Source organism: Vidua macroura, chromosome 1, assembly GCF_024509145.1.
Source record: "Vidua macroura isolate BioBank_ID:100142 chromosome 1, ASM2450914v1, whole genome shotgun sequence".
Taxonomy (NCBI): domain Eukaryota; kingdom Metazoa; phylum Chordata; class Aves; order Passeriformes; family Viduidae; genus Vidua; species Vidua macroura.
Genome location: NC_071571.1, coordinates 64968366 through 64994265, shown reverse-complemented (window position 1 = coordinate 64994265; position 25900 = coordinate 64968366). Strand labels below are relative to the sequence as shown.

General features: G+C 36.4%; 1 protein-coding gene across 2 annotated transcripts in view; it reads left to right on the top strand.

Annotated features, from left to right (window-relative positions):
• DTNBP1 (dystrobrevin binding protein 1) overlaps window positions 1–25900 on the top strand; it is a 63732-nt gene that overhangs the window by 22300 nt on the left and 15532 nt on the right. For both annotated transcript variants that reach the window (XM_053992398.1, XM_053991571.1), the window contains exon 7: window positions 5276–5298. In XM_053992398.1, coding sequence (XP_053848373.1) covers window positions 5276–5298 — 23 coding nt within the window. The remainder of the gene's footprint in view (window positions 1–5275; window positions 5299–25900) is intronic.

Here is a 25900-nt window from a genome sequence, read left to right as displayed (position 1 = left end):
CCTTTAATGATTTCACTTCTACTATTTTCTTGTGATTTTAAGGCCATCTCCCTTATTTTTTACTGTTCTTTTGAATGATAGTGCCTGAAAGTTGGCTCCCCATGTTCTTAAGATTTGTTGGGGATTTTTGAAACATCGAAACAGAAATGCTTTCACTGTACCCTGGAACTGCTGAGTATATTAGGAGAGTGCTTGTTTTTGGTTTTATTTATTAACTTGATTAATAGAGAATGTTTGTGATTGCTGTTGCAAAAATTTGCTGGGATCAGTTCCATCTTCTGCATTGAAGTTAACATAGAAGATGTGCTGGAAAACAGACTCCAGCTACTTCTGTATCTGCATGAGTATGCAAGCAAAAAAATCTCCTTTGCGATATTATTGAAATGCCTTAGTTCTCTGCTCTTCTCTTTTAGTGGTTAAAATATCACTTTTGATGATGGAGAATCCTGACCTGTCTTCAGTGTTTTGTCAGATGAATAGAAACCCTTGCCTGCAGTTCAATTCCAGCAGTAGTTTAGTAATAGTGTTGGTTTTTACTAATTTTTCAGTACTTAAAGGCTTTTCATTGCTTCAGTCTCAAGTGTATTTCAAAGTAGTAATTGGCCTAAGTATCTCCAAGGGGTGCTCAACCAATCTCAGGGACGGGGAAAACAGTTTTGTGTCAGGATTGACAAGAGTGCTAATCCTAACTACAACAAAAAAACAAAAACAAAGAAAAAAAACCCACTTGAATTATTTCTGTGCACCATACAAGTGACATAGGTTTTGAATTCTCCGTTTTTTGGCTTTTACTTCTGATGACATTCAGAAGAAAGTCCCAGAGGAGAGATCTCATGGCTTTTTAGCTTACTAAAGCTTGAGTCAGGCTATGGAAGGACTTTTTTTTTAATCCATAATTTTGAAAACTTAACTGTACCAGACATAGCAGGGGAAATGCAGCATTTCTCAGTTTCTGGGTTCGATCGTGTTAGGTGCCATAATTTTTTTTAGATTAATTTGCTGATAAGCATCTATACTTTATTTAAATATGTTTTTGTAAATAGTATTTACAGCTGAACATTTATTAACACGTATAATTGTGAAATCTTTCAAATTTAATCCTCAATTTTTAGCATTCCTATGCTGTCTTGATACTGCCTTTTGTTTATATATTAGTCTAGTAGTTGGAGTTTACTGACTGTTACTTTTAGAGCTCGTGTTATAAAATTGTTCCTGACATTAATTTAGGACTTTGTTGCTTTCTTATCTGCTTGTTTTCTTCTCGAAGATCATGTATGAAATTCTGTCAATTCTGACTGGTGGCATCTTTGTAAGGAATGTGGTGTTTCTGTAGTCTACTAGGTATTTAACTGGATTCCTTGATGTTTAGTTACACTTAGGAAATTGATCTTAATGTTACAGCCTTTTGCAAGATACAGTAGAATCTGAGATTTTTTTTTTCTTATTGTTGCTGAACAAATTAGTTTCCCTTTGATCTCAGTAACTTAATGCACGATAGTTTTGCCTCTGGGTTCTCCCATATTCTGATTTCTAGATTGATTTTTGTTTGTCAGTGATACCAGCACAGTCTTGCTAGTTGCTTGTTTTCTGCTCAGTGGCTAGAGCAGAGTTAATCCAACAATGCAATGAAAAACCTGAGGGGTATGGTAAGGTCCTTGGGAATTTGTATCTGCCTTCTAACTAGATTGTAACTCTAACTGGTCGAGTCAGTTACCCTGTGGGACAAGTTATATATTGTAGATAGTATGTTTCATCTGTTTAGGTTTTCTCACCACAAACCCCGAATCTTAACTTTTCTATAAATGAAGAAGTGGAGACCACTGACAGCATCATCATTAGAACATTCCAGGTATCTTAAGAACTGGTGATTGAGTTTGACATGTACAAAATTTAAAAAAGTAATTAAATGCCCCCCCCATCCCCCTCCCCACCCCCATCTATTCCTCTTATTTTATGAAAACAAGAAACTGGAAAGGCAGGGATTAACACTATTGTCTATATCTGTGGCCAGATAGTTTTCGTGGATATAACTTCAGTGTCAGTGGAGCCTGTACAGCCTCTTGCCTCTCAGGAAAGGATCTGGGATTTGTAAATTGCTCTGCATACAGAACAAGATTACTTTTGAAGTGTCTCCATGCCTTTATAGTCTGATTATGTTAGACTTTAGTCTGTTATTTTAGCCTTTTTTTCTTGCTCTGAGGTGCTGAACTTTGTCTTTCACTGAAAAGAGCTATTTATATTATAATGTGCCTCCTAATTCAGTCCTTTCTTCTGAAAGCTGACTGTTAACTATGAAAAGGTAAAATGTATTCTTATATGAGTAACTAGCCAGGTTTTTTGTCAGTAACCTAAAATTTAGTAGCTGAAGAGCATATAGTCAGATGCCAGGTAGTTGCATTGATCAGTGGTCGGACTCAGCATGGGAGCTCCTTTAATCCTGGACAGAGGCTGAGCAGCTCATGCTGGTCTTCAAGAGCCTTCATGTGTAGCGAGGCCAGATGCAGGGCAGGTGTGTGTTTTCCTTGTAATAGTAGTGGAAAGGGTTATCTCATCCATCTGTGAAGTGCATGAATGTTCATTTGGATGAAAACTCTTTAAAATCCAGGAGCATTTCCCTATGGAGTGCTTTCAATTGCCTTACATGTTTCCTCCTGCTTGTCTTTTAACCTTGCTTTGAAGGCCACTTTTCGAAAACTGCTTTCAATTTAATCCTTTTCATTTTATTACTCTCATAAATTGCTGTTTCTTTACATTGTCTGTGTTCCAAATATGAAGTTCAATTGTTAATGTGAGGTCAGTGTATTCTGCAGATGACTTTTTGTCTCTAGACTCTTAGAGAAGACATAGGCGGTATCTTCCTTCTGGCAGTTTATCAGTAAATACAAAAACATTTATTTACTTGTAAAGGGGAGAAGTGTAATACTCTATTATACGTTTTTCTCTGTACATCAGTGCCAGGTCTTCATTACCCAACTAGAAAATGTACTGATATACTTTTAAGCCATTTGTTTTTCCAATGTCATCACAAGTCAGTTTCCTTTCCACTTCTCAGTTTAGTGTCATGTTCTTACCAAAGCTGACGGTAAATGAGATTAAAGATTAAAATTTTTAAACTTACAAGTTTTTATTTGGATAATTTGACTTAATAAATTAAAAAAAAAAAACTTCCATGCTGCTTATGCTTAACATGGTTTCAATAAGCATGTACTTTTATTATATATTTCTAAATAGAAGTTTTATTGAAAGTCTTGTTAGAAACCACAAGATATTATTAATTCATGCAATATAAAATATAAAATCTTCAGTCTCTGGGTCTGAATTGGTATGAGGATACTAGGAAATACAGATCCTTAAATTTCAAATCTGTATTTTTAGTGTATGCTAATCACAGATACTTTTAATTTTTCCAGGGGAAAAAAGTTTTTGTCAGATACTAATTTCCAACTTTCTTAATGAATGGTAATGATGTATATGGATATAGGGACAATATCGTAGTGCATCTCAACCCTAAAAATATTGATGGATTTTGAAAAGGAAAATTGTGGGGGATTAGATAAAATGAGTGATTGCCACTTGATTACCGTATTACCATCTTGTTTACTAACCTCTTTCAACACAATGGCAGTAATTGTTTTCTCTTGCCTTTTGTAGACAAGTAAATCTCCTGATTTGAGGTGCAAGTAATGTAGTTTTTCCCCCTCTTACTTTCACAAGATATTTTCTTCAGTAAGGTTTTGTTTCAGTCCATGGAAAACAAGAGTTTCCTGTGATTGTTGTTTCCTCAACTACTCTGCCATGATTAAAAAATGAGGGCAACTTGTGAGAATTTTGTAACTTTTAAGAATTTTGTAACTCTATTTTAGAGTATACAGGGTAGGAAAATTTTATTGGGATATGAGCCTGCAAATAACAGGTATTGTAAAGTAGCTTTTTTTCTCTGGTATAAAAGGGAGAAACTAGCTTGGGAAAGGGATGGAGGAGAAGCAGGAAAGGAAATAGATACTCACAGGAAGTTGCAACTAATATAATTCTTTACTGTGAATCACACTCCAGCTTATTTCCTGGTAAAGCACCCATTCTTTCAAAAACCTGTATTTAACATTTGGTGACAAAAGTGGGATGTTCTCTGAAAATGTGGAGGTAAACGCATTCTCTTGCTTCTTTTAGAATACTTTGGCCTGCTTAGAGAATAATTTTTTTCAACTTTGAGTGAGTTTTGTCTGTACTTGATGCAAGGATATATGCTGAATTGCTGAATCTGTTAAGGGGTAAAGGGAGTTACTATGGTATGTATTGTGAAACAGTGTCTCTGGTAGGTGACTGAGGAGTGCTTTAGTCAGTGGATAGAGAATATAATAATTTATCTGGACAATTGTGAATTCAGTCTTTAATTTATTTTTCTTACAGTCACTTTTGCTTCAGAATTCAACTAGGCATTCTGCAAGGTGCAGACTGAAAAAATGTTTGATGTAAATGAGTGTTTTTTAAGGCCAGCATTTTGCCTTATCTCAGTTATTACATTGATTCTTCTTAGCCTTTAAATTCATGATGAATCATGAATCATTGTAGTAATGACAATTGGAGCATTTTGCAATTTCTTTAAAACAGAAGATATTTCTGCTCATTTTATAGCCTCTGCATTCACAATTGCATAACCACTAAAAGTGGAAAGTGGCCTGATATGAAGGCAAAAATGATATTATTATCACCTTTTTCTTAATTTCTTAGCTTTCTGGTGCATGAGTACTTGTGGGTTATCTGTCATATTCCGTACTTGAAAATCCTCTCCTCTGAGGAATGTCACTGTATGTCTCTTTGCCTGTCTTTCTGTTTTAATGGAGTGATATTGTCAAATTTTTCTGCTTCATTGTTGCCAAGATTTGTTTGAATAGCATTGGTAAAAATGGGACACAAATTGTTATTCACTGTGCTGTAAATTGGTAAATCTCTCTAAGCAAAGGATGCTTTAGTAACTAAAGCCTTAAGAAGTCTTGGTTATTTTTGGAGCAGTGTATGTGGAAATTATGTAGCTAGATATAAATATGCTATATTTGTATAATTGTACATTTTTATAAAGGGATGGTGGCCTAAGTTATAAACAGGTTGATTTTGTTTGCTTTAGATAAACACATGTAGTAGTATTACCCTTATATATGATGACAGTCAAATTCTTTGATTTTTGTCTTTTAGTGAGTCTTAAAGCACGTAAAATAAATCCTGTACTTCTACATGGGGTGTTTCTAATTATTTTTTAAATTCTGCTCTTCTCCAACAGGAAGGAACTTGAGACATTCAAAGGTAAATTCTATTTTTATTTTCTACTTAAATGTTTGTAAGAGTTATGGTAATTTGTGTATTAAGTAAAACTAGGAAGGAACTTTTGCCCTTCTACATTTGACAGTGTTAATTTTATGTTGACCCAGCAGGGTGTGCGCTTTTCATTTTACCTCTTCTTGCTACTGTTTTCTTTGAGAGAGTAGTAAGTGTAGGGAGAACACAGATATTTTGTTGTCTTATCTAGGTTTCAGAGATTCCCTTACCTAATTCAAGCCTTTCCTTTGGTGTTCAATTTTTAAGGGCTTTGTTTTCAACTAGTTGATGTCTTTTTCAGCGCTGATATATTTTTGGCATGTGTTGCAGGCTGTTACATGTTAGGGTTTTGTCTGGCTGTTTCCAGGGAATTTTCACAGTATTATGCAAATTTAATTTTTATAGTTCAACTTGTTGGAGATACTTGATGATATATACAAATATTTGTCCAATATATGATGTAATGGCTGGAAACTGTCATGTACTATTGCTTTGTCTCTATTACATAGATGGAACACAGTCCCATTTTCAGGAAATCCTAAATTGGGGCTTACTCTACCTACTGACGTTAATGTTTGATCGCCTTGAGACTTGCTATTATCTCTTTCTTTGGATAGGATGTGGCTGTGGATTTGGTACTCAGATTTATGAGAATGAAGTCGGGTATATTGGCTTATGTCAATCAATTGTGTCTTGAAATTGAAAGGAGGGACAGAAATTTCTATCAGCTGCATTCCTTTGCCTTTTCAGTTCATTACTGAAAGTTCATCTTTGTGATGCTGCAAAAGGAAAATAACACTTACAGTAACAGATAAGCAACACAGATTATGTAAAATGTAATTTTTTCTGTAATTTACCAAACCAACCCTTTTGTTGATTGATTTGACAGCTTTCAACATAAAGCAACTCAATACAAAATGGAAGGCTCCTTTTGATCCAAAGCAAGGCAGCTACCAGGTAGTACCTGGTGCTTGTGAGAACAGTGAATCCTGGCTTTTTGTTTGCATTGATCAGGTGTTCTAAGTGAGTTTCTGGAAGCCAGAAGAGTGGTTTCCAAAGTAATTTCTCTCTATGCCCCTTGTTGTTTCAATAGAGACTTTAACGTTACTTGACAGTAAGTATTTTACAAAGACAATCATTTTGATGGAAGAGGAACGTGCTAGCTGTGTATTGACCTTGAAATTTATACCAAACTAAGCAACTGGTTCTGTAATGGATACAGATTTCCAATACTGGTTACGAAAGACTGGTCTTAGTAGCCAAGAGAAGGCTAGATAAGCATAGAGGGATGCATAATGGAAAATGGATATTGAAAGACTGGTCTTAGTAGCCAAGAGAAGGCTAGATAAGCATAGAGGGATGCATAATGGAAAATGGATATTAAACATCTCTCAGCCTAATTTGTGTGCATTTTTGTACAGTGAACTGGTGGACAAGCTTGTACCTGACAGAAGAGAGGGGAATAATAGCTAAGAAAATTTCAAGAATCGTCTTGTCAAGCAAGTCTAATTCCTTTCTAGAAGATGACAACAAGAAAGTTTAAAATAAACAATAGATTCAGTGTTTTGATTTTGGCAACAACTTTCACTCTTTTGTCTGACATTTCCCAGGAGATTGGGATTAAACTACCGAAAATCCAGGTGCTCAACTGATTGAAAATACATGCTTGGAAGAAATATTCTTGGGTTTCTGACTTACTAAGTTCTCAGATCTTGGAATTTTAGTTGTCAGCTTGGATTGTGAAGTAGAGGTATTCGTTATATTGGCTTCAGTCGGTCTTTTTCTGGCCTTTTGGAACTTACATTAGTATCTGACATATCTTTCATCAGCTGGAAATAGGGAGAGTAGGAGATTCCTAGTTGTGAAGGATTCTTTACATAATGGCAGATGTTTTGGTTCTAGGACAGCTTTGTCCAATCTAATTCGAGGCTCCTACTTGGGTTTTTTGGTTTGAGCTGCTTCCAGGGCTCACTAGATTTTGTCAAAAATGATCTGTCATTTGGTTGGCTTAGTTCTGGTTGATGAAGCATACTGAGATCACTCTGTGGATGTCCATAGGAATCCTGTCACAGAGGAAGGAAAAAGGCAGCAGCAAGGGCAAGCAGTGTGTCCTAAGTTAACAGCCTAACACTGTAATCTAAAAAGCAAAAGAAGCTGTGAAAAGTTGGTTCCAACTGAAAGAAACATGTTAAGTAGTTGAGTAGATGGTTCTTTATGTTTTAATATTGCAAGTATAGACTACATCCTCAACTAATTTATCTTTGCATAACTTTCCAGAGTGAAATGTTTTCCTCAGCATTCTGTTCATTAAATAACTAGTTCAAGGTCTAAAAAAGAACTGTTTAAAATATCTTCCTATACACTTGCATCTTTTAATGCATTTGCACTTGAAATCATTGTACATAAAAATCTGTTCCAATGGAAAAACTCGAAATGCCATTTTTTTATAATAGTAACTTGTTACTTGTGAATTTGAACACCATATGCTAAAAAGTAATAGCTTCCAGGATATAAGGATGGTAAATGTCTTGCATAAAAATATCTTTCATAAAGATACAAGATCATTCTTTCGGAATATGCAGAAATTAAAGTACCACAAAAAAAAAAAAAATCCTTCCATATGTTTTCTAGAAGGGTTAAAAGAGAGTTGTATGCACTTTTTTCAGTATCCAGATACAACTTTCATTTTCACCAGTGATGAGTTCTTATGCCTTGCTCAGGATAGAAAGTAAGTTATACGGGAGTTAAGAAACTGAATGGTCTAGTCTGAGATTCAAATTAGCATAGCACTAGAAACTTGAATGCTGTAATGCATCCTATCAATTGCACAATGAACACAGGAAAAAAATGCAAATTTTATGTTGGCACTGAACCTGAGAGTGCAGATGTGACTGACAAGGTGAATAGCTTCGCAGACCTCTCAGATCTATTTTAAAACTTTACTTCCCTGGAGTTTTGTGGATGTGTAAATACAAATAGGTGCATAGGTGTAGTCATTAAATTTGTGAAATCTTCAAATGTCTGTAACCTTAAAAACATGTTAAGTGCCCTTGATATATATCTAGTATTTATTTATTTTAATATTGAAGCAAAATCTACACAACTGAGAAATGGAATTGTTCCTGGTTTCATTTACAGCTTCTCACTGTGTGTGCCAAAGTACAAAATGGTAATTCATGATCATTTAAGTATATTTTTTGAAGATACTAGGGGTCATCCAGGAGGGGCCCTAACAAGGAATGTATATATGCCAGGTTGCAGCATTGAAAAGTTTTGAGAATCGACTAACTCAGTTAATACCTTTAAGAAGCATAAGAATAAATAAGACTGTAATATTACTTTAAGAAATTATGAATTATTTTTGTATTTGTCACTGTTTTAGAATTTTTTTTCTGCCATTTTCGTGTTGTTATTGCAGATTGTACTCTATTTCATTGTGAGGAATAGATTTTACTATTCCTCCTTTTGCTTTAAGACTTATTTTTACAGGACCAGACATTCTCCTTTGTTGTTTGCTGTACCCACACTGTGCAGGAGCAGGACAAACCTTTCCAGTCTCTCTTCTTTCAACCACAAGGGTTTTCTCTTACAGAGTAATTGAAATTGATTATTATTTAATAATCTGTGATGCTGAGAAAGTGAAAGTTATAAGCTTTCTTGCTTTTTTGTGTTAAACATCTCTCTCTGAAGTAGGCAGGGCATGAGTATGTGATGTCTTTGTCGACACTGCTGCAGCACTGGCATTTGTGTATGTGAAGTATGAGGACAGAACATCTCAAAGCTTGTCCAGTTCCATATCTTTTTTTTAGTGCTTTATGTTACAGAGGTCTTTGCTATAAAAGATGATGGTTTTATGAATTGGAAAACATTGGTGTGCCATATGGAGTAGCCTGCAAGTTTCCTTCTAGCTTGCACCAATTTCAGTCTTGGGAGAACTGCTTGTAGGAACTAGCTTATGCTAGTTATGTGCTGTCCTGTCTTGGCTGACACTCAGAAAGATGCTAAAAAAAAGTGTTCTGTTGTGAATCTTGGTAATTTCTTGCAATAGTAGAGTTTAGTTTAGTTGATATTTGTGTGTGGTTTTGATTTTAGTATTTGAGGGGTTGTGCTCTTGCATCGTTTAGGAAGGTATCATTTTCATTTTACAGCTGAGAATCTGGAAATTTGATAGCACATATGTGGTTATTTGCTCTGATACTTGAAACCTAGTGCATTTAGGACAGCACTGAGATTTCAAATCATTCCATCATCCTTCTAGGCACAACATACCATTTTTTAATTTATTTTTTTCTTTTTTTGAGTTAACATTTCTTTAGTTCCAGAGCAGCCAGGATTGTGTAGTAAATAGTTACAGAATACTGTTAATTTCATTAGAAGATGGAAGAGTGGAGCAGATAATGGAGTAGGTAATCTGCAGTGAGAAAGTAGGGGAAAAAAATAAAAGTTGTAAAAGTAGTAGAATTGCACAATGGTAATAACATATGCTGTTGAGTTTACTTCTAATTTATCCAAATAGGAACTATATACATGTTAGATTTCAAAATTGTTTGCAAAAGTCCCTTTTAATAAAAAGTTCAGGATGCAATGTTTTGAGTTAATTTCTGGAAAGAAAACTAAAGCACTAGAGGCTGTTTGGAGATCAGCAACACAGCACTTTTCGACAATGAAAGGTGGCAGCAACTTTGCAAGGGCAAATACACACATGGCTTTGGCTACTGAGTCATGCATATTTCTAAGCTTTAACAGGATTAGTTTGATTCGAGCTCAGGGAAACGGGTCATATGACAATTTTCAGCACTTCTGTTTACAATAGAACAAAATATGTTTTCAGCCTTTTGAAGCAGAGGTCTCTTCCAAACAAGGCCTGATAAGTTTTAAGAACTTTATCAAAATATTCCTTGGGAAACTGACCTGTGAAGTAAAGAAGTGTTTTTTCTTGCTTTTGCCTTCAAGGTTAAGTCATTGGGTCACGTTTGACATGCACATTTTTTGCCATCCCTATTCATGCATCTAAGATGCTGCTGTTGAAATTGCAGTTTTCCAGTCCTTTTATCAGGAGCTTAAATATGTTTATATCCAAACTTTAATTTCCAGACTTTCGCTGTTCCCTCTTCTAAGAGCACACAATATTTGGAGCAGTCTGTTGACTCCTTCTCTTTGTTTGCCATTTTTTAAAAATCTACTCACTGTAACAAATAGTATGTCAAACTGATTTTTTTTTTTTCATCCAGTCTAGGGATCCTCTTTATTGTGCTGTGTTCTGATGGCTTTCAAAATAAAACTCCTTTTTCCTACTCTTCATATTGCCTTCCAGGTGCACGAGTAATATGCAGTGGAGGTCTTTACAGCTCATGGTTGACAAAGCTCATAAATTCAATGACGTAGCTACTCTTGAAGTTGAGCTGTCATTTTGAGCACATAATCCTCTATGTTTCTTCTGAGCAAGAGTAAGGTGACATTGTGGTAGAAATTAATTCCAGCCACATGGAGTTCAATTACTTTAACGTTTCTGTGGTCCAAAATTTCAATATTTAAACCTTGTAGCACAGACAACTCTTGCTTTGTCACACCAGAAAACAGTTGGGAGAGGATTGCTTAATTCTTTTTTAATAAAGCTCAAATGGAATTAGAATTGCAGGTTGATATTCAGATATCAGGGCTTTTCCTCATTATTTTGCTATGAGGTGAAAATATCCTGGTAGATTTCTAGCTAATACTGTGTTTTACTAGCATCTTTCCCATCCAGGCTATGCAAGGAGACTTGCAACTTTGGATGCTCTGTGTTGTTTGTAGCAAGAATGGACCAAGACTCTCATATATGATAACCATTCTCTAGGGAACAGAAAGACTTGAGTCTTGGACACTTCTGGTCAAACCTTTAGTGAAAGGCAAATAAGGTTTAACTACTTTAAATCTTCCATTTTAGTGTAATAGGGTGAGACAGGTGGAGGAGGAAACAAGATTCTGAAGTGTCCTTACAGCTACCTTGCTTTTCATTTTACTTTTTATGTTTTCAAGTTTGCAGACTCTTGCATCTATTTAACATTTTTACAGTTTCTAGGTTTGTATCTAGCTTTTTGTATCTTCTATTTTTGCTCCTTTTTTGCCTTCCTTGAAATGGTATGGCCTTAAAATCAAGCCTTTTAAAAAATAGTGATTTTGTTTTAAAATCCTTTTAAACAGAGGACTTTAAGGAAGGTTTACTCTTGGTCTTTCACTGGTTTCAGTCCTCCCCAGTAAATAATTGAATCTTTATACATCTGGGTAGATATTACCAACACTGAAATATATGTATGAGCTTTCAAATGTACATTTCTGTAGCCCACAGCTGGATAGTGACAAGTTGCACACATCTGATTCTGTTTGGCTGAGTCATCAAACTTCATGGCATACTTTAAGAACTTGTCCTATCTATGAATACATACCCAGGAACAGGGGAAACTTTCAGTTTCCTGGGATAATACACAAAAGCAATTGATTGCCTCGTGCTGACCCTCTGAACGTGACTTTGTTCTCAATTGGCAACACAAATTGAGCATGAGGTGTAATTGAAAATGTATTAGCTGCCTTTGCCAAAGCATCAAAACATTTGCTGGATTAAGACTGGGAGTGAAGCAAACTATAATGGATAATATCTTGTGTACGCATTTATTTTGCAGATGACTGGAAAGAAATTTATCTAATATGTTACTAAGCATCAAGTCTTCAGGACAGATCATATTTTCTATACAAGAAATAGAATTTACATTTCAATGTAAGAGGAAAAGTATGGGAGGTTTGGCATATTTCAACTGTAGAAATAAAATTATCTACAATTCTACCTTTGATTACTACATCAGAAAGCCCATTTTCATGGTGCTTTGCCCAAAGGAGGCTGCATTGTCAACTAACTCAGTATATAATGGTTTGGGCTGAAAGAGACCTTGAAGATCATCTATTTCCAACTCCTCTGCTATGGCTAGGGTGCCACTCACTAAATCAGGTTGCTCAGAGCCCCATCCAACCTGGCCTTGAAAACTTCCAGGGCTGAGCATCCACAACCTCTCTGGCCAACCCATGCCAGTACCTCACCACCCACTGGCAGTAAGTAAAGAATTTCTTTCTAACATCTAATCTAGACCTGCACTCTTTCATTTTAAATCCATTGCCCCTTGTCCTGTCACTATCTGCCCATAAAAAAAGTCCCTCTGCCTCCTTTTTATAAGCCCACTTAAGGCCACAGTGAGGTCTCTCCAAAGTCATCTTTTCTCCAAACTGGAAAACCCCAGCTCTTAATAATTTGATATGCTGAGGAATTATTTCCTTTTGCTCATTTTTTAATAGTTTTCAGCTGGTGAGGTGAAAACAAAAAGCTTTTTTTGGTAGTGTCAATACACCCTTGGGTGGATCTTAGTGATAAAATGGTGTTCATTACTAAGGTGGTTATATATTGGAAAAAGGCCTGAATTTTCAAAGCTGTAAATAGGGACTAAAGTTTCTAAAGGAAGTTTCAAAAGGCTGCTATAGAGAGACCAGACTATTTATGGGCAAACTAGATAGATTTCCTTGGAATAAATAGTGTGTCCTGTTGTAGCTTGGCTGACCAAAGATAAGTTTTGGTTTTGTTACTTCTATCCTAAACCACTTCTGGTTTAATGCTTTAAATGCCTTTTTTCTTGTTTGTTTGTTTGTTTGTTTTTTTTTTTTTTGTGTTTTTTTTTTTTTTTTTTTTTTGGTTTGTTTGTTTTGTTTTTCGTTTTCTGTTGTTGTTGTTTTGTTTGTTCTGTGTTTGGCTGTAATGTAACTTATGTTGCAGATTTGATAGTGCAGTTTGTAGCCTCCATGCTCAACTAGATTTCAGGATTTTGGATGATGGCTGTCACCTGAAAGTACTATTCAGACAACAAATTAGCATAACCCATAGAGAGCTGACGTTACTGATACTTCTGAAACCTTGTGCTTATTTGGATTTTTCTAATGGTAATTCTGATTGGGTAAGAGTGAAGAGCAGGAACCTTCCTTTCTATTAAATTCTGCTTCATCTACAAATATTTTTGGAGAATCTTGTAGGTTTTTTTTCATGAGACATCCATATGCCCTCTTGTCTTTGCATTGCATTTTGAGGGGGCTGGTTTATCCTCCCAACAAATTTTAATAGTGATGCATTTATGTAGTTCTCTCTTTTTTTCCTTGATTCCTACTCTCTTTGTAATCTAGTATTGCACTGAGTCAAAAGCCCCTTCAGAGGTCAGATGTATCACGACAAATTTGGCATCACTGCAGCTTAAAATAAGATGCCTCATGGGTGTGCAGATGCAGCTCCTGTTGGCTGTGGTGGAAGTTTACTCTGTGCTGGAATCAGTCTTGCAGAATCCTGGTTTTCTGAGGAGTGGAGGAGGCCAGGGTAGCAATAGGGATTTTCTTCAGCCATTGCCAGGGTGAATAGCAAAATGTGTAGATAATAGGAAACAATTTCATGGGAACATAAGTCCCATCATACTCGCTTTATGTAGAACAGAAAATATTTAAAGGTGTAATATTTTAATTTTCTCTAATGCTTAAATGACTGATGTGGAAAAAAATAGAAGTTGGTTCTGTCTACAGCTCTAACTTGAATTCATCCTTTAATTACTGAAGTCCAGACTGAAGCAGGATTATCTCACGATTATTATTATTCTTTTAATCTTTCACATCGATATTTTTAGTGTTATTTCCACCAGTTAAACCCAAGTTTTGTAGGCCAAACATTCTGGATATTTTTATTTTTAATTATGTTGATTGGAGAAGTATTTGTAATATAATTGCCTTTTGTCCCTACTCTGTATTTTGATAATTGTCACAGAGAAGGTTTGTTAAATGTGATCTTTTTAAGTAAAAGAAAGGAATTGCTATGGCTAGTCTGGTTTCTGGCAACACTGTGCACCCTCCTAAACTGAAGAGGCAACGTGTGCCAGTGTTCCCAATTCTGAGGAATGCCTTACTGTTTTTGAACATAAATACACTGTTGTGTAACTGCAGCATCAGCAGAGCCAAAGATTCTCAGTCATATGCTGTTGCTGTATTTTTTTTTCTCAACTGCATAACCTTTTTTTTTCAGTTTTTGATGAAAATGTAGCATAGATATATAATACAGAAAATACAGTTTTCAGTGTTCTAATTTATTTTAAAATCACATCCAAGGCTTTTAATATTTTATGTGTGAAGTAAGAATAGTATGTAATCTGGTGTGTGGGGTATCTGAGCTAAGCCATGTTAAGGAAAGGCACTTTAAGGGGTGAGCCTTGTGAGCAGTGCCTAATTAAAAAAAGAATTCAGAACCCTTCTGTACCTTTCTCCTTGCTCCTGAATAATTTGCAGACGCTTCCAGCTCTCTGCCAAATAAACACATGCTGTAGCTGCGTGTCATCAGATTATATCCCACTGGGAAGATTACAGTCTCCGCAGCACCCCTTGGTTCAGCAGCGTGTGGTATCTTCCCAAATACATGCCTGCATTTCTGGTGGAGCCCAGCTGCTGGGAGCTTGTGCTCAGGTTCTGGGGAGGCACTGAGTTGAAGTATCCATGTGTGTGCAGCTGCATCTGCGTGCGAGTGGCCCATCGGAAACTGCCCGTCGCGGTACCACTGCTTTGAAAAAGCAGCCTCCTGGCAAAGGTCTTTGTTCTGCATCAGTGAAGATGCACATCACTGGGGCTGCTTGGTAACTGGAGCTTTCGCTTGACCAGTGCTGGCTTTCTTTTTACTTGCTTATTTCTTACTGCCATGTCATCTCCAGGAGGCACTGAGAATACTCAGAAGAATTCACGTAGGTGGAACTTTATTATCATCTTTGTTATTTGTCACCTTAACTTGCCAAGCTAATGTAAAATGCAAAATGAAATTAAAGTTAGCTTTATTAATTTCCCCAGTTACCACCTTTGCCTGATTTGCAAAGGGTGTGCTGTAAATGGCAGGTTAATTATCAACTTGATTTAGCAAATTGGAAAGAAATGGTGACTTAATGTCTATTTTTTCAGGGCTTTTGTTATTGCTTTGCTTTTGTCTGTCGCTTTGCATTATTGTCAAGGTAATATTAATCAGAATTAGTAAAAGAATTCAAATACGCAGATATCTTGTTAGCTAAAATTCAAGCAGGCGTGTCTAAGGGTGGGGTGACACTAGATGATGAGAGGAGACAGAGAATTATCTGAAGATAAAGCCAAGAATAAAAAAAATAGAGCAGTGAATGCTAGCATAGATAGTCATGCTAATTTCCTTTAGATAAATAAAACAATAAGTACATTTTAAAGGTATATTTTAAACAAAGCAGCTAATGCTATTTACATCCATATAAGCCCCCTTTATCATATGAAACCATGTTCTTAATCATGCAACCAGTAACATTTTTATGCTGTTAATTTGTAAGTAATGGTGTTTAGAACTGTGCACTAATTGAAGTAGAAATAAAAAGTAGATTTCTACTCTGATTCTTTTTATATTTTTTTTACATAACCACTGGAAGAGTTTTTTTTCTGTTACCATTCACATGGATTTTTTTTTTTTTCAGTGGATGTCCAGGACTAAAAGATATGAGTAAAGGGAACTATTTGCTATTTTAGTAACCTGTTGGAGCATGCCTTTTTCAAGGCTCTACCTCTGAGTTGTAATTTTGACGACTAAAGTTGATATTTGCATTGAATAATTATTTAAAGTTGAATATTTTGTTTTAAGCAATTCATCTGATATGGGTGAACTCTTAACATTTGTGTTTATCAGAAATACTTAACTTGTAAAAATACTTGTTTTCCATAAGTCTAGTCAAATCAATTGATTGCTTACTTAAAGATGGTAAAATTTACCCTCTGTTCCACTAAATGCGGTGTGACCACTGTGCACTCAAAATTGTGCACATAGATAGTCATGCTAATTTATAGCTATATATACTGCTAATAACCAGCAGTGTGTATATATATATATATATATATATATATATATATATATATATATACTGCTGGTATAATCCATTTTGTATTCTTAACTAGTTGGTGTATATTGGCAAAAGTTATCCCTCTTTACTTGTTCTTGTTTACTTATTCTTTGTTTGTGCTTGCAGTGGAAGTAAGGGCAAAGAGAGGCATAGCTGCAAGTATTTATTTTTTTCCTTATTTACCATCATATCTTGGACAGTAGAACAGCTTTTTTGTGTGGGGGGTGGGGGCCAACCTTGGAATTATATAAGGACTAGAATATGAGATTGGAGAATAGTTTGAAATCTAAGACTTAGCAATATTACTCCAAGTACTTCTGGGAAGAGTTAGTAGAAAGTAGAAGCCTTAGTATGAACATTAATATTGGAAAGGTTAACACCTCTATGGTAACAGGATTATTCTAATTTTTTAAATCACATTTTCATCTCTAGCTTTGTGACAGGAAAAAAAAGTAATGCAAGAGATATTTGTTGATAATCTCTTTGCTTACCTCCTATGTAGGCTATGGTTAATGACAGGTTAAAAAATACTCATACCTACTTTTAAACTCTCTAACAAGACCAGCTGTAGTATTTTTTGGGGTGCTGAAAGACCAAATGCTGTAGGATCTTGCTGCCTGTGACTTTATCATGGTGCAAATGAATTTTTGGACAGTTGTATAATGACAGTATTCTTTCTTTTGGCATGCTGCTTCTATTTTATGTTAGAAATGTAACTGTAAATGCAGACATTTCATCAGTTTGATTTGTAACTAAATAAATCTACAGCAATAGAGTATACACTTTCTATGTTTCTCCAAATGATGCCATTTCTTTCTGTAGTGGTACTCTAAATATGATACTATTCTGGTTCTTACAATGTTCAAAAATAGTAGAATTGTTTTAAAAGCTGCAGTAGAAATAATTTATTCCTTCCTTATAGCAAGTTCTTACATAAATCTGAGCCCCGCCTTTCCCAGCAGTGTGCCATTAAACTACTTGTTCTGCTCAGGTTCCAATGATGTGTGTGGATGGCTGAGGTGTGCATGTGAGCATGTAGGAATTCTGAATGCTTCTCGTCTCTTTTCAGTAAATGGAAAAAAATGTGGATATTTTGGTAAACTATTCTGCCCATTTTATTTGAGTGTTAGGTATGTCATGTGAAATTGTATCAAGGCTGTGGAGCTGAAACTGTACGAACACAAGTACAGTAGCTACAAGTATTGTAGCTTATGTGGTGTCTTTTTTCGGGATGTATCTGCTTTTACGGGTGACATATTGTGTAATAAAAATAGATATTAAAAATGTGAGCCAGTTTTAAAAATCAGCAGCACATTTTTATATGTACTTAATATTTCTAGATTGCATATTTCTAATAGAGTGTGTGAGTTAACACCAAAAGAGGTTAAGAGGCAGTTTTGACTTACACATTGTTTCATTTTTAATCACTTGGGTTACTCTGTGGATTAGGGTGAAATAAGAATCTTGTGGAGATGTCACTCAGCCCTTTTTTTCCTTTTACGTAGAAGGCAGCTAGTGCTATTTTGATGTTGCATAAGTGAGACTTGATCAAAACGTAGTTGGCTGTGTTTCATTTTAAATCAAACGGGAATGGTGCCATTTATAGGAATAAGTTTCTGTCTTAATTAGATGATTATATAATCACTCCAAACCTTGCACACCAGCATTTCCATTGACTCAGGAGGGCTTTGCCTTGATTATAATCTTAAATCCTCATAGGTTTCTTCTCTCTGGTTATTGAACATTAAACTGGAAGCCCATGCCTCATAGAGAAAACAACACTTTTTATTTATTTTCACAATTTATTTTCACACAATTTATTTTCAGTTACCTTGTATGTTTACAAGGGTAGGAAGTGAAACTGGTGGTACTTGATAGGCTCAGGGTTTGCAGGTCACCAGTGATGTGGGAATTGCCATTTTGCTGACACAATGTCCTAAGCCTTTATTTTAAAGAGTACCATTGTCCATGTGGTTACTCTCAGGTGCAGGGTAGTTTCTGTCTCTTGATGGAGAGCAAGGGTCCTCAAGCAGGGCCTGTAGCTTCAGCTTCTGTCTCCACAAAACTGTTGACTGGAAGCAATCTATCAACATTATGGGTTTTGGTGACACATGTATTTTTCTCCTTTTTGCTTCTTGGTACATATTTAGAGGGTTGTGCTGCCAGTCATTAAGTGTCTGGCTCTTATTACAATTGAGCATGTTTCCAATGCAAAGGTGTAGGAAAGCTGACAGAATAGAAAGCCAAGTCCTTGATTTTCAGCACATTTGGGAAGCCATAATGGGTGTGAATATGTCCACTAGTTGCAGGGTGGAAGTCTGGCAGAGATACATCTGTCTCTCTTTCTCATGCATGCTCTGTTCCCGTGTAGAGTTCAGGGTGCTTTTGTACTAATGAAGTTTTCTCCTGCATACTAGTGATTATTCAGTCTAATAAAATCCATGAAGTGAAAACTAATTTGGTATGTGAAGGAGCTGTGGACTAACTCTAGAACAGAAGAGAAAATAGAAAAGATTTTATCTAGCACAGACAAAAATAATAAATAGCAAACCAAAAAGTTTGGCAAGTGACGGGTTATTGAGTGAGAATGATTTAGGGGGAAAACAATCTCAATTATGAAGCCTCTTTTGAGAAATGAACTATTAGGATTAATTCAACTGTGAAGAGGGTAAATAACATTCAGGGATGGATCAATCATGAGATTTTCAGTGGACAGTTGCAAATGAGGTGTTAGAGAAACAATTGAGTTATAAGAGAGCTTATTTCACAAGATGCTAGGAGAGTTGGCTTGCTTGACAGAACAGGGGACATGGAGACTTCTACATGTAAACATATTGAAGGAGTTAATATCAGGAAAAAGAAAAATTCCTGAAAGGCCAGGGTGAGTTGGACTGGGGAGTGCTGGGGAAGTTGTTTTGTATTAACTAGTATGCCACCAGCTACTTGTTAATTGTATAAATTGTTCCAGTATTAATTTAGCAAAGAGGCTTTCTTAAATCCAATAGGCATGAAAGTACTGTCTGCCTATATTGCGATACTGCTCAATTTTTTATTTTGTCTGGCATCAGTTGCTTTCTGCCCTATCATAGTTGCCAAGTTACTGGGAAAAAGGAGCACAGGAGTTTCGAACGATACATCTGGAGTTCTGTGTCCAGTCTCAGCTCCTCCTCAGAAGAAAGACAAGCAGCTCCTGGCGAGGATCCAGTGGATGATCACGAAGATAGTTAGAGGTCTGGAGCATCTCTCTTATGAGGAGAGACTGAGGGAGCTGGGCCTGTTTAGTCTGGAGAGAAAAAAGACTGAGAGAAGATCTCTTTAATGCATACAAATACCTCAGAGGCAGGTGCCAAGAGGATGATGCCAGACTCTTTCCAGTGATGCCCAGCGACAGGATGAGGAGCAATGGCCATAAACTGAAACACAGGAAGTTCCACCTCAACATGAGGAAGAACTTCTTTACACTGAAGGTGGCAGAGCACTGGAATAGACTGCCCAGGGAGGTTGTGGAGTCTCCCTCTCTGAAGATACTCAAAACTACCTGGATGTGTTACTATGTCATCTGTTCTAGGTGACCCTGCCTTGGCAAGGGATTGGACTGGATGATCTCCAGAGGTCCCTTCCAATCCCAATCATTCTGTGATTCTACTGAAGTCTGTTGGTTTTCTGATTCTTGTAATCTGCTGCTCTTCTGTCTACAGAGAGTGAGAATTAATAGCTCTGTGGTATAAATTTAGTCATTGATGACTAACCTGAAACTTTGTTATATAAATGTCAATTTTGCCATATTCTGCTAATTGGATCCGTGTTCCAGTGATGTCCTCACTTATCATTCTTAGTTGCTATTTTGATATAGAAGGCAATGTGGCATCTGTCTTGTTGGCAAAGGCTTCTGTAAAGAGTTCTGTATAAAGCCAAAGAATTATATGGAACCATTAACTTCACTTAAAAGGGCAAGACTGGGAAAAGAGTGGGGAAGGTTTTTGATTTTATCATTGCCTGAAAACTTAACCACATTTTGAGCACCAGTACAATTGGAACTTCCTCACAGAAGGTAGAAGCTCTAAATACCACTAACTAATGTTAAAAGTGAGCTGACCTCAAATTTAGTCTGATCATTTCAGTGATGAACATGCATACCTTTTCATGTTCTAAGAATAGGGGACAAGATAACATTTTATTAAAATGTTCGGGTTTTTCTTCATTTTTTAAAAAACTTCAGTTTAAAAACATCACTGTTTGTTAGGATTGCCTATTTGCTGTGGACAAAAATGCACTGGTTCACCCTTGTTTTTCAATTCCATGTAGTACGTGATATTTTCTGGTTTATGTTTTACTGAGCTCTGGGGAAAGTATTAGATAATTTGTGTAAGCATGAAGTTGCTGTACAATGTAGCATTTTTTTAGAAGTGCCTTCCTTTTTTCTTTAACTACAAGTTGCTGACTTCCCTCTGTATTTGTAAATGGAGCATTAGTGGCCATCAGTGTGATCTCTTATGTCATGACCTAAAAAGAAAATTTAAAAGGCTGCTTTCCCTCCCTTCTCAAGTTCTGCATGATTGCCAGAACTTTGCATTAAAGCCCACAAGCAGTGGTACTAGGACAGTTTTTGCCTTGAAAGATAGGTGGAGTTACATGCTGATCACCGCACCAGCATCTTTGGCAGGATGGAGACAGATTTGCTCTGACAATATAATGCACTTTGCAAGCTTCTATTTTAAGAATTCTTTGTATTATGACTTTTTTAAGGCTATATTGAACAAGTATTTTCTTTCTTTTAAGAGTCTTACGCTTCTGGAGGCTCCAAGTTCATACAGACATTGTGTACCTAGGCAAGTATTTTTCAGAGTACTTCTGATCATAACTCTTCCATATTTCATAGTTGAGCTACTTCATAGTGTTCTTTTGCCCTGTTACCTCTTGGGTAGGTGCAATCCAGTCTGTGAAACACCTGAGAACTGATTTCCTACAGGACTTTCATCACTCCATAAATATCCGGGAACAGTCTGCAAAGTCTTGGCTTCCTCGTTCATCCTCAGATGGGTGAAGTGAGGGCAGTGCAGGTGCCAAGGCATGTCCTTGTGCTCAACACACCTTGGATATGACCTCCAGATCTCTTCTTGAATAAGCAGGTAGCTCAGTTTCTGGGCTCTGACAGTTGCTCTCCTAGCACTGAATCACAGATATCATTTGTAATGGCTGAGTAGCTGAGTGGTTTGTATTTTGGGAGGCAGGGAAGCAGTGGTATTAATTTGCTGTGTCAGTTTATATAACCTTGGTGACTCAGTGGGTGCATATTATGCTTCCAGTACTGCTGATTTAACTAGTTGGCTGCTGTCCTCTCATATCTGTCAGGTCTGTTCCCATAGGTTAATAAAAGTGAAGAGTGAAATATGGTTGACTGTTTAGAACTTTTAAAGAATATTTTAACAAGAAGTTAATGTGTTCTGTAAATGAGACTTTGAAATGGGGTCTTTCCAAATAGAAAATCATCAGATCTGACCGATATTATTATAGGCTGCCTTACTGTAAATTTATGTTCTTCATTTTAATTTGCAGGTTTAAAAATAACATTTCTTGTTTTATTTTCTATATACATGCTATACATGCTTATAAAATGAAATCTCTTCCAGTCTTTTTTATTATGTTTTTTTCCCTAGGCTGAGTATCTTCATTCAGTTTGCTATTTAGAAAGCATTAGACAGGTATTAGAAAAAGCAGGCCATCAGACTTTAATAGCTGCTGATGTGATTACTGTTTTCACTTTTAAAAATGGATTATAATAGCAGTATGCAAGTATATAATGTCTGACCTATTTTGAATAGTAAATGGAAACTGCTACCTTGCAAACTTCTTCATCAAAATGAAATTTATTCTAGCCCTTTAATACTTCATATGTTCATATATGAAATTATTTGTACTATATTGGGTACAATGCATTTGTGTTTAACCTGGAGAAAAAGAGGCTTGGGGGGACCTTATTGCTCCCCACAACTGCCTGAAAGGAGATTGTGATGAGGTGAGAGTCAGTTTCTACTGCCAGGTGACAATTGACAAGAGAAAAGGAAATGGCCTCAAGTTGTACCAGGGGAGAGGTTTAAATTGGATGTTGGGAAAAGTTTATTTGTGGAAAGGGTTGTCAAGCATTGAAACAGACTGCCCAGGGAAGTGGTTCAGTCATCTTCCACATGTTTGTGAATGCATGCCTGGAAGCACTCAAAAACGTGGATGTGGCACTTGAGAACTTGGTTTAGTGGTGAACACGGTGGTGGTGCTGGGTTGATGGTTGGACTTGAGCATCTTAGAGGTCTTTTCCAACCTTAACAATTCTATGATTCTGTATTTACCAGTCTTATTTTAAAAATACAGCATTGATGTATAATCAAGTGCCAGTGCTTTATTTTCTTCCTTTTTGACCAAGATATTAGGCTTGTTATGGTTAGATCTGTCTCTGATGCAGCCACTGTTTGATGTATATAGAAACACACGTATTGTCAAGGGAACTTGTTTAATGTGAAAAATAATTTAGAATTAATAATATCAGCAAGGATGTTTCAAAATAGGAGGCTTTTTAACCAAATGTCTACAGTTTTATAGAGCATGAAATTATAATAATTATGTTACTTTGATTCCTTATGCATGCTTCAGTTCTCATTAGCCTTGGATAGTCACTGTTAGAAACAGATTTAATGGTTTATAAGAGAACATCAAGAGGTTGAAGTTCAGTGCTTGCTGAACACATTGGTATAGTATTCATTCCATCCTAGAGAGAAAATGTGTTCCAGCAGTACAGGAATGTTCTTGGTTCATTCCCATTCCCATCTCAAGCTTTGTTTATTATTTCAGGTATGTTTAGGAACTGATATTGAGGTGATTTGCCAGATGCTTTTCCTGATGTATTTGTCCTTGTATTGAAAGACCTCACAGTCTTTGTTTGTCATATTCCGCTGGTTTTGTTGTCACCCAAGCCCCAGGACAGATTAGATGGTTTCAGTGTTAGTCTTGTGAGGAGTTTTTTCTTTAAATTCTCTTCACTTATCCCACTTTGCCTATCTCTTTTGTGTTTTAAAAGGCATTCCAAAGTCTCTGGGCATCAAATGTTCAAACCCTCTGATATTGTTTGTAACCCACTTCCATTAAGTTTTATCTTTTACTTAAAAAATAAATTTTGGTCTTCATGAGTGTGAATGAAATTTTCCCTGCATGAAGCCAGTGAAATCAAATGTGGTGTCATCTGTTGTAATTTACAGCAGCAGTGAAGAGATGAGAAATATTCTGCCTAAAGTGCTTGAAAGCTTAGGTCTTAAAATTTGTAATTTTATTTCTGTGTTAGTAACGAATACAAATACTTTTGGTTGCTTTAAAAGAAGGCAGCAAATGTCTTTTGCCATGGAAGTCAGGCACTGTTGGGGCTGACAAAGCAGATGTAGGATGACAGGAAGAAAGAGAAGGAAACAGGGCAGATATAACAGTGGCCTGAAGGCAATGTTTTTTTCTCACTGTCATGCCAAATGTGTTGTGAACTAATAATTCATATTTAATAAAGCTCATATTGTGTTCTAATGATACCCTCCTCTAAAATTAGTTGATGTTCAGATTTCAAGCAGCACGTTATTCCAGCTTAGATGTGAAAGAGGAAAAATCGGACACTGAGTAGGATCAGTACACTTCTGCTTATAGTTTATTCTAATGCTTCACAAATTAGCATTTCCACTTCCTATTTTGGAATCAGTATGCAGTAGGGGCTCTTTGAATTGGTCCAGGTATGGTGGCTATATCTGTTGGAGAGATTTAATGTGTGATTTTTGTGCTATGGAGAATGATACCTAGTAGAGAGGTGCTGTTTAGAGAAAGAGAGTGAGAGTTAAGAAATCTAACTTTTTCAGAGATCAGCTGCATGTTTGCCCTGTGGAGAAAGTGTGCAGGCATTTTGTGAGGTTTAAGGTTCTTGTGACTAATTAGTGCTAAATTACTCTGAAGAACAAAATCAAAAATTAGGTTAGCAAGGCCTTATACATATTCAGGAGTTAAGGAAAATATTATAAATTAAGTGTTCTGTATTTTTAGCTGGCCTGAAGGTGAATGTTCTTAAAGTGCTTACAAATGGCAGAAGTTGATTGACACAGATGTCGGGGAAATGAATTCCTCATTTTATACTGTATTGCAGCACAGGCACAAGTCAGTGCTTGCTGTCCCAAAGTGTGGCAGGAGATGTGTGGTATCTCTGTGCTGGAAGAAAAGCAGGTGAGGGGAGGAAAAGCTGAGAGGGAGATTTCATACAGCTGTGTATATTGAAAAGAATCATCCCATAGGAAGTGTATTTTACAGGTTTCACTGTCCTAATTACACTGACTTCCCTCTTCAGTCAGCCCCCTTCTTTTTTCCTTTCCCCCTTGTAAGTGCTTTTATCAGCTTCCTGAATTTCTGCTTTTTATTCACTCCTCACTGTCACTTTGATGTCTGTGCATCCTTTAGGTGGATTTTCTTTATTTGCTCAAATAAGATACTGTATCCTAGGTGTCATCTGTCAGGTCGTTTTCACTGTAGGCATAGAGTTTAGTCACTGATGGTCACAAAGCAGGATGTGCTTCCTCACTCAAACCCAATTGTTCCTGCAGCCTCTTGGGATTTTGTCAGAGAAGCTTCAGTAGGGTCAGTTTTATTGTACTGGCTTTTTGTTTGTGGTGTTTGGTTTCGATAAGACAAAGCCTTCTCTGCCTCTTTTAAATTTCTTCCTCCCAGTTAGTATTGTTTTTTCTCCCCACAACTTGTTTAATCACTACCAGGCTGGAGAAATCCAGGATGAAGGATCATATCTCATTTGTTATCTCTTTTGAACAATTTGTCAGTTGCCCTTCTCCTCTCCCTCTGCCCCATCATCATTTCTCTTCCTTTGTATCTCCTTTCATATTTCTCGTGTTTAATGCTCCACTGAAGCATCAGTAACATCACCCACCTGCTCCACCCTCTCCCTTACTTCATGGATGTCTCTCTTTTTGTCGCATATATTCATTGAGGTGTCAGGTCAAGCAACTGAGAGACCTAGGAATTTTTGTCCTGTTTTAGTGGTAACAATTCCTCCCAATGAAAAGCAGGTGTAAATCTGAACATCAGATAAGACAAAAGTCTTAGCTATTAATTGTGCTCTTCCTTTGAGGGTACAGGTGACCTGGTTAGTTATGTTAACCAGTGGAACTTGTCTAGATGTATTTAATCCTAATAAATTACTCTGATTATTTACATTAGTCTGTTTATTTCTATGCATTAAATTATTTATTTAAAATAATCTAATAATTAAGATCTTAGATAAGGCACATGTGAGAAAAGACCTGCTAGTTTTTGTACTACCTTTAAACCAGCCTACTCCAGTACTTGAAATATTAATGACATGCTTCTATAAATCAGTTTGATTTGAATAGCAAATTTTATAATCAATTTATCTGTTACTGCAAGCTAAACCAGAATAAGCACAAGTTTAAAATTACACTGTTGATTCATGCCTAGTGCTGCCATTGATGAATTAATGACTAAACAGCAAAAATAGTTTTGAGTGAACATGGTTGCTGTTGTGGCTTTAGGTGGATCTGACAATGTGGTTGTTTTGACTGTTGGTTTTACACATGATGTCACTTCTGTGCCAGCTTTAGGAG